The 9,615-nt window shown below is 44.6% G+C and overlaps 1 protein-coding gene across 1 annotated transcript in view; it reads right to left on the bottom strand.

The window, feature by feature from the left end:
- Window positions 1–1,787, bottom strand: part of LOC144250261 (secretin receptor-like) — a 63,945-nt gene extending 62,158 nt beyond the window's left edge. The window contains exon 1 of the mRNA XM_077792778.1: window positions 1,719–1,787. Within this exon, the coding sequence (XP_077648904.1) occupies window positions 1,719–1,787 (69 nt within the window). The remainder of the gene's footprint in view (window positions 1–1,718) is intronic.
- Window positions 1,788–9,615: the final 7,828 nt, after the last annotated feature.

Consider the following 9,615-nt stretch of genomic DNA (forward strand, 5'->3'; position numbering starts at 1 on the left):
CAGAGAAGAACTGGAGGACCGCAATTTATACACAGGAAACCCTCTCTTAAGAATAATATGACACAGTACATGGGTCTATAAAAATGACATCCAAATACAAGGAAGTGTCATGGACAGAGTCCCAGCAGGTTGGGAATCCAAAGATCTGGGTTCCAGTCCCAGCTCTTGTACTAACTTGCTGCCTTGGGCAGTTCCCTTCTCTCTGTCAGTCTCAGTTTTCTCATCTCTAAAATGAGGGAATTGAACCACAGTATAAGGACCCATGTTTCCAAAGTACACTGAAGGTTTGAACCAAGCAAAGATGTTCATTTTTCCCCTCTGTTTGATGCTGAGATGACCTGGGAGGTCCCCTTGGGGTTAAAATTTAAGCTGAATCTCAGTTCTGCAGCCCAGGTACCAGTTAGGACAACCTAGATTCCCAAGAAAGAAGCTACTGCCTCTCCCATTCCTAAATAACACACCTCCAAGCCATATTTGGCTTTGAACGGTTCCCATTGTTCCGGATAGCATTTCCCAAAATTGGGAGTCCACACTAAAAGAGTGGGTGCCGTTGCTCTTGCGCCTTCCAATGCCAGTACTGCCACTGAATACAAGAGGCTCCAAGGTTACCTGGGAGTTGAGAGTGAGCCCCAAATTGCACTTTCGAATTGCAGCTACTGGAATGATACACAGATGTCAGAAAGATGAGCATCTCCTGAGTGTCAGCATGCTCATCAATGCCTGGAGTAGAGGGATTCCTTATAATCAAAAAGGAGCATACTATAGGAAGGCAAAGTTGTCCAAAACTAGAAAGGACTTGCCCAAGACAGACACTGAGACTCAGAATTGGGTCCCTAATTGCTTTTCCTAGGCACATTTCTTGGAACACAGGTCTTGTGAGCCAATTTAGAATGTTAGTGGGAGGGGAGGGTTGTGGAATCTGCCACCTAGGGCCCCTTCCCAATTCCTTCCATCCTGAGAATCTGGATGCAGCATCTCACTCACAAATCCCAGTAGCAGAAGACCAGAATTCCCATGGGTTTCTATGGGAAAAGGAAAACAAACCACACACCGTGGCACCTTCTCTTTTTGTTCCAGCCTCCTCTCTGAACCCGGTTTGTGGGGACCAACTAGCTGCTCCCAGGAGCCAGGAGACAGACAGACATTAGGAATCCAAATCCCACAGGAGCGGGGGATGGGGAGCTGCAAACCGTCCCACAGCTTTTTGGGACTGTCCCATCTGCAGTTGGGCCTGTGTGAAAATGTCAAGGCTTTGGGACAGACGAATGTGGGTTCCAATTCTCTGACATGAGGCAATATTTTTTTTTTTCCTCTCTGAGCCTCGGATTTCTTATCTGTAAAACGAGGGTGATAATAATCTGGAAAGGGGATTAGGAGGTTTCATTGAAATACTGGAGACAAAGCATCCACCTCACTAGGGATTGCCAGGGGTGGCGCAGAATTTCCGTCCAGGAGGGACTCTGCTGGAGGAAGGGTTGAAGTGTCTGGCCAGGGGATTTACCTTAGAGCCACCTTCTCCTATCGCACAGGCTGTTTGACTCTTTGCGGGAAGGGGGTCTCCCATAGAGATTATTGCTGGAGTGAGGGTGGGTTCCTACTCTTCAGCAGGTTTTCCTGCACTCCGGTCGAGGCTGAACCAGAGAAGCAGGAGGCCGCCAACCTGGAGGGGGTGGGGTGGGACCCCTGCGACCCCTGCCCGAGAGCAGCACGGTACTCACCGTGTGCACGACGCAGGCGAGCATCAGCAGCAGCAGTAGCAGCGGCGGCGACCCCAGGCTGGGGCGCATGGTGGTGATTGATGAGCTGCAGGCGGGCGCCCCGACGGCTGCGGGCCTGTGAGCTCTGCCAGCTGGGGATCTCAACACCTCGTGCAGGGTTCCGGACCTTGGGCAGACCCCTCACCCCGAGAAGACATAGCTGGGCTACCGGGTCCGCGACGGATCTTAGGACTGCGGCTCCTCGGCTCCTCGGACAAGGTGGCCGCGCTGAGCCGCCTAGCCCACTGATAAGGACACCGCGCTGCCTGCTCGCTTCCACCCAGCCCTCACTGGCTGGGGCCGGCGCAAAGGCTGGCAGGGGAGGAGGCAGAGGGAGGGCTCGGGGGGCCTGGAGCCTCCGACCGACCGCAGGCTCGGCCCAGCCTTGATGGCTGCAGCCCTCCCCCTCAAGTCCAGAATAAACAATCTCTCCGGAGCCTACAAACTCAAGCCACAAGCTTGCTGAGTGCTCGTGGACAACTCAGGCCACCTCTCTGAGTCTCAGTGTTCTTATTCCTAACATGGTATGGAGTAATACCCAGACTTGATTCCAAGTAGGGGCTCAGTGCATGCCTATTGATCTTGTTCCCGTGGAACAGCTACCTGTTCCCATTTTCACTTTGTTTTTCTTCATTATTCAGGTTATACTCAGCCTGGCATGGTGGTGCACGCCTGTAATGTCAGTGACTAGGGAGGCTGAGGTAGGAGAATCACAAGGTCAAGGCCAACTTTGAGACCCTAAGCAATTTAGCAAGACCCTTTCTTAAAATAAAAAATGTAAAAAGGGCTGGGGATGTATCTTAGTGGTAAAGTGCGGTGGAGTTCAATCCACAGTACCTCAGGTAGGTATTATACTTGCTCATTCCAGAAAGTTTCGCACACCTCCATCCCTTGAGGTCCATCACAAGAAGAAATCTTCGATGATCAGGTGAAACCCAGGAGGACCTTCTGGTACCCCTAGGCATTTTGAGATGATAAACTGCCTTGGAGGCATTGCATTTCCTGGATCTCTTAGGGTTTATTGGAGTATTAGTCAGATACTCTCAGTAAGCCTGCTGGACCTGAGAGAGCCTCAGCTTGGCTGTCCTGGAGGTTGGCGCTTTTTTTTTTTTTTTTTTTAATTCTAATTAGGTATATGACAGCAGAATGCATTTTGATCCATTGTACACAACTGCAGCACAACTTTTCATTTCTCTGGTTGTACAGGATGTATCGTATGTGCAGTCATACATGTACCTAGGGTAATGATGTCCATCTCATTCCACGATCTTTCCTGCCCCCATGCCCCCTATGATGCCCCCTCTTTGCCCAATCACAGTTTCCCCATTTTTCCCATGCCTCCCCCCCACCCCATTAAGGATGAGCATCCACTTATCAGAGAGACATTTGGCCTTTGGTTTTCGGGGATTGGCTCACTCTTTTGATCCATCAGTACAAGGTCCCTCGAATGGCTCCTTCTTATAGACACACAATTTTCTTTTTTTTTCTTTCTCACACCCTTACACCCCACTCTCCCATACTGGGGTTTGAACTCAGTGCTTTGCACATGCTGGGCCAGTGCTCTACCAATGAGCTTCACCCCCAGCCATATCAAATTTTCTTTCTCTGCACTGGTGCCCACACCCTTACTCTGGCCTCTCCTCCTTCCTTAACCTTTCTCCCCTGCACTTTGTGAGCTCATTGGATTCCACCATATCTCCAGGTGATTTACCCTTTGGACAGAGGAGGGCATTGAGGATGGAGGAGGATCTACTACATGACTAGGTCTTTTTAGCTCAGAAGCTTAAATGGGTAAGCCCTCTGCTCCAAGTGTTAAGCAGCTGTTAAAACTACAATATGCTCCAGTCCTTAGCCACCTGACCTTCCAGAAGACACTATTATTGTTAAGGTGAGGTTGGTAGGTACCAGCAGAAATAAAGGGGGAGCTGTTCAGCAATGTGCTTAGTAGAAAAACCTGAAGTGTACATGCAACCACCAACACTAGGATGTTTTTCTACACAAATATTCACCCAGTGAAATAAGTGTGAGGATGTTTGAGTAAGTACCATCACAGCAGGAGAAAACTGGAGATAGTGTTTGTGGAAGGGGAACCCTGAGTCCTGTCCTGGATATTTTATTTCCTTTGGAGAACAATCATTGATATAATCCTCCTGACTTCTTTTTACCTTTTCATTAACACGTACCCATGCACACAGGTATGCATGCACCCAAGCATACACGAAGGTGAGGCCAGATCTACATGACTACTGCATTTGGGATAAGGAAAAACTGGCAAGAGTTCTGCTCTCTCCCTTCTCATATCTTTGACAGCTCACCTTCCTACAAAGAGCCTGTAACTGGATTACCCAAGCTGAGACTAATTGGTAGTCAAGGCTCTGCCCTGTCCTTTTCCCCTAGTTGTTGGTCTAGTACTCTCAGTGGAGAATGGCTTGTCTATCTAATTCTTGGGTCTAGTGTTAGAAACCCTGCTTGCCCACAAATATAAACTACATCCTCCAAGACTAACTTGATTACTAATAAGGGTGATATTTTGTGCTAGGTGTATAGCATGCACAAGGTCCCGTATTCCATCCTGAGCAATTCAAAAATGGAAAAAAAAAGGGGGGGGAAAGATATTTAGCCCCATCTGTCTTGCTTTTATTTCTGTATTGGTTCAAGACTGAAAAAAATATTATTTTCTAGGCTTCTTGTACCCCAATCCCCTAAGTGAGCATCAGAAAGTGCATGAGTTGTAGATTTGCCAGTCTTACTATATAGACTTCAGTGTTGCTTGACTGTTTTCTGTAACAACTCTAGTTATCAATTTTTCAATTGAAAGAAATAAAAAGGAAATAACACCAAAATGCAATCTTTGCTCTACATCAGAGCCCTATGATGTCTCATGAAAGAGGAAAACAACATTTGTTCTGGACAATTCAATAAACGTTTGGCCTGTGGCAAGCCATTCATTGTAAAGCAGGAAGCTCCAGCTCTCAGAGAGATGAGAAAAGGGTTTAAAGCATTCTGTGAAATGCTTGTACACTCCGTGGATATAACCAGTCAGTGGCTTTGTAAAATCTGCCTGAGAAAACAATTTCATGATAGGGATGGAAGGGAAGGAGTGGGAACATAATAATATATTTACCAACTGTCATGTGCTAAGGAGTCTGGAAATTTGGGGAGGTGTTATCCTATTTGGTCCTCCAAGACTCTAGCAGGGTGGGAACTGGAGCATCAGTGAAGGTGAGCACTCACCCCCATTAGCATAGCTAGCAAAGGGAGAAGCTGGATTTGAACCTAGACTGAGACCCAGTCTGTGTCCCATGCATTGCCCTGAGGTTCCCCTCATTCCTGAAGATGATTTCCTGATCCATGGAGCTTCCAAAGTGCTTTTGCATCAATCTTCTCATTTCTTTGTAACTGCTGGTAGGACCAGCAGTCAGGGGCCTGGCAGGAGAGGGAGAAACCATTGTTCAAATTAGTTAATGAAAGTACCATGCACAGAGAGTAGACAGGAACCAACAAGGGTCAGTGAGACACCAAGGATCATTCACTGTCTCCCTGAAGCAAACTTTAGCTAGGCTCCCGAGTCATCTTCTCACCTGGGCCTCAACCATAGCTCCTTCCTGTCATCCTTCTCCCCAGCCTGGTCTTAGCAAGAATCCTACTAAGTTAATTAATAAGATCTCCCATCCTACTCCTACCTGGTCACCATAACTGATGATAGTTCCTCATCTCCAATCTTTGAGATGTAAGTCCTTGTTCCACCTTCAGCAGAATGCTATTTAACAGGTTTAGCAAGAATTTACTCACCAACCATGACATTTAGATATTTTCCATCAACTGACAGCCCCCATCACTGCCCTGCTCCTTGGCTATAAATCCAGTTATTCTATAGTATTTTTAGTTGAGTCCCCCCTCACATCCCTATTGCAAAGCATGTATTGCAACAATCCTGACCACTCTGGCATGCATCAGAATAAATTTTTCTTTAACAATGGGCAAAAAGCAAAAGCAGTGTTCCCAGAAGCTAACAAGAGCTCTCTTTGGGAGTGGAGTCACCCATAAGAGCTTAACAATAGATGAATGAAGCCACTGTCAAAAAGGTGTCCTGGCAAGGGGATCAGGTGATAGGATAAATACCTTCTTTTTTCCAGGGCACACTTTTGCGATTGTCTTGACAATTTTTTTTTCTATTTTTGTAGTGCTGGGTATTGAACCCAGGACCTTCCAAATGCTAGGCAAGCACTCTGCCTCTCATTTATACCCCCAGTCATTTTCTTCCCTTGATAAACACAGAAACCTGCCCAGGTTCAAGGCAATAGACTCTGTTAGTCAACTTTCCATTTTTATAATAGATACTCAGGATGATCAATGTATTATGAGAAATGGTTTATTTTGACTCATAGTTCTGGAGTTTCCAGTCCATGATCAGTTGGTCTCAGTGCCTTGGGCCTGTGGCAAAGCAGCACACCATGGTGGGAGCACAAGGAGAAGCCAAACTGCTTACATTATGAACCAGGTAGCAAAGAGAAAGAGCTCAGGGTCCTACAATCCCTTCAAGGACACACCTGCAATGACATAAAGACCTTCACTAGGCCCCACCTCTAAAGGCTCCACCACCTCCCAACAGCAATAAACATTTGTTGGAGAACTAATGTGTATTTGGTGAGTATTTGCTGATCACTTGCTCTGTTCCAGGTGCTGGGTGAGGATGACAGAAGCTGGTGGAAGTTGCCTTTTGTAACCTCAGCCCCATGCACAAAGCCAAGGTGCTGGGTGTACCACCCAGGATGCCCAGGAGGCCCAGAAAGATGACTGAGGCTGCTACCTAAGACTTAAATCACTACACATTGAACAACCTATTGCTTGGCTGACATATATGGTGGATGACTTTGCAAATTGTGGTAGATTCTAGAGAGCATATAGTAAAGAACTAGACAGCTGAATTAATGCATAGCTTGGGTCCTGTCAGTCACCATGTTTGTAATCAAATGCATCTGAATATCAACAATTTTAAAAAGGTCAAGCATGTAGGCATGTGTTGGTTTTTCTTGTCCATCTCTGTTCCTTCTTCTGGTACAAGAACCTTCACTGTTCCACTTTAGGCCACATCATTTGAGTGAGGATTTAACCAAGAAGAGCCGAGAGTGAACACATGACCCAGACCTGGTCAAGGAGAGTCACCATCACCTCTAACTAGCCATAGTGATTGGTTCAGGGATGGACATATGACTTGACTTGGGCCAACAGAAGTGATACCAACAGAACCTATATGTTGGCATTACAATCAAGCTAACAGCAAAATGGCAGTCTTGTGCCACAGGATGAAGATCCTGGTTGAGAAAGAAGCCAGCTTGGACTAGAAAAAAAACAAGAGACAGAGAGATGCAAAATTCTTACACCAGCATCTTGACACCTGAAGGCAGCTATAACTGAGGTCTTAAAGAAGCCTCTTTCAATCTCCATACACCCTCCTCCCCTCATTTGAATCTATTTCCAACTCTGAACTAGCTCTGACTTGTGCTTGGGGACAGCTTGGAGGAAGAAGTAATATTTGAGCGGAAATGGCTGGTTTTGGGGTGTGGAAGCAACGCGGACACTGGAGTAGGGGTGGGAGCGGGGATTGAGTGTCTGAGAAAGAACTGCCCCTGGGTGTCTAAGGTTTTCACCAAATGACCACACAGGTATGGACAATGTGCTATGGCCCTTCGGGTATGGAATAAACCCAGCAAACAGCCCTGTCCTTCCCTGGATGTCAGTTTTACTAGGAGCTGAACTAATGTATTATTGATGAGCCATAAATAATGGGGCAAGAGTGATTTCCTATTCAGTCCTGAAGTACAAAGGTATAACACTGACATTTTAATGAGGTTTTTAATGGTCCAGGCTCACTGTTTACACTCTGGAAATGTAGACTGGCTTTCTCAGGAAAGCAGTTTTTTTTTCTTTACTTTTCATATTTTCCTCCTTCATTTGTCAGCATCCTTTTGAATATTTATATGAAATGTTATAGTTAAAGCAAATCAAATAAAAGAGAGCAAATAAAACCATTTCTGAAAGACGATGTCGCTAATGCTTCCAAGACCTTATCTTCATTGCATGGGGCAAAGGAAGGTCAGGTGCAGTCCAACCTTCCAAACGCTGCTCCCATTTCTGCCTGGCAAGGCTTTGGCATAAAGAAAAGAATGTTGTCAACAGAAAAATCTGAGTTCGAATCCTGACTTAATCATCAGTTAACCATGCGACCTTGGGAAAGTTACTCGAACCCTCTAAGCCTCAATTTCTTCACCTATGTAATGGGGGAAATAATATGCAACTTCCAACATTGCCATGAGGCTGAAATAATTCAGAGCATTTATATTGTCGGCCAAGAGCCTTGTTCAGGATCCCAGATAACAGCTTTAATATCCACTGCCAGATGATGCCTTCAGATGATTATGCTTCCAAGCTTTGAGGTCTTTCAACTGGAGCCCAGATATCAGGGAGCCTTCCCTGGTGTATCGTCTGAATTCCCCTATCCTTGAGAAACCACAAGATACAAAAACTTTTTATAGTTGTCTCAAGTCAGTGAATTTGGAAGTAATTCGTTATGGAGCAAGAAATAAGAAGTGCAACAGCCGGGCATGGTGGCACATTCCTGTAATCCCAGCAATCTGGGAAGCTAATTAAGGCAGGAGGATCACAAGTTTGAGGCCAGCCTCAGCAACTTATGGAGGCCCTAAGCAACTTAGTGAGATCCTGTCTCAAAAATTTTAATAAGGGGGACTGCAATGTGGCTCAGTAATAAAAAGCCCCCCCCCCGCCCCCCGGGTTCAATCACCAGTACCAAAAAAAGAAAAAAGAAAGAAATACAACATAATTTTTTAAATTCTGCAAGACAAAAACCAATATCAGTGCAGTCAAATGACAAACTGGGAAGGGATTGGGAAAAATTACCACAGAACAAAAGTCTAACATCCCTAATATGTAAAGAGCTCCAAAGATTCAGTAAGAAAAAGATGAAGAATCAATCCAATGGGAAATGGGTAAAGGATATGGATTCACAGGAGGGGAAATACAAAAAAATATTCTCTAAACATAAAGGCATGTTCACCTTATTCATTTGAGAAATGTGAAAAATAACACCAAAATTGAAGTACCATTTTTAATCCTATCAGATCAGCAAAAATATAAAAGTTTTATAATAATTAATTGGTGAGGCTATAAGGAAACAAAGTGTCATGCGTTACTGGTAGGAATAGAAATTAATGCAATTCATTGAAGGTAACTTGGCAATAATTATCAATACCACCAATTCACAAAACTTTTGATCAAAGTACTTATACTTTGGGGACTTTTCCTACAGACATGTTCACACGTTTATGAATAGACATAAGCACAATTTTGTAGAAATGATGTACATACTTGTAAAGTAACAACACTGGTTTTAATAATAGCATAAGATTAGAAACTAAATATCTAACAATAGAGACTGGGTACATAAATTATTGACTGTTATGCAGACATAAAAAAGAATAAAAAGGTACTTTACATACAAATATGGAATGATCACCCAGACAAATTTTCAGCGCAAAAAGGAGGGTCAGAAGAGTAAGCCCTTGGGCTTTTAAACAAAGGATCAAGGTCTTACAAATACAATTTTTCACATCTATATAAAACATAACCCTAAAATATTAATATAAATCTGATAACATAAATTACCTCTGGGAAAAGAAACTTGATAGCTAAAGGAGTGCATTGTGACCTCAATTACCTGGGAGGTCTGCCTCCCAGCCAAAACTTCTCTTGCTTTATAAGCCACCCAATTTAAAGTGTTTTGTTATAGTGACCCAAACGGACTATGGCAGCTATTCAGTATGAGAGAGCACAATACTAT

Source organism: Urocitellus parryii, chromosome 1 (genome assembly GCF_045843805.1).
Source record: "Urocitellus parryii isolate mUroPar1 chromosome 1, mUroPar1.hap1, whole genome shotgun sequence".
In the NCBI taxonomy this organism is placed as follows: domain Eukaryota; kingdom Metazoa; phylum Chordata; class Mammalia; order Rodentia; family Sciuridae; genus Urocitellus; species Urocitellus parryii.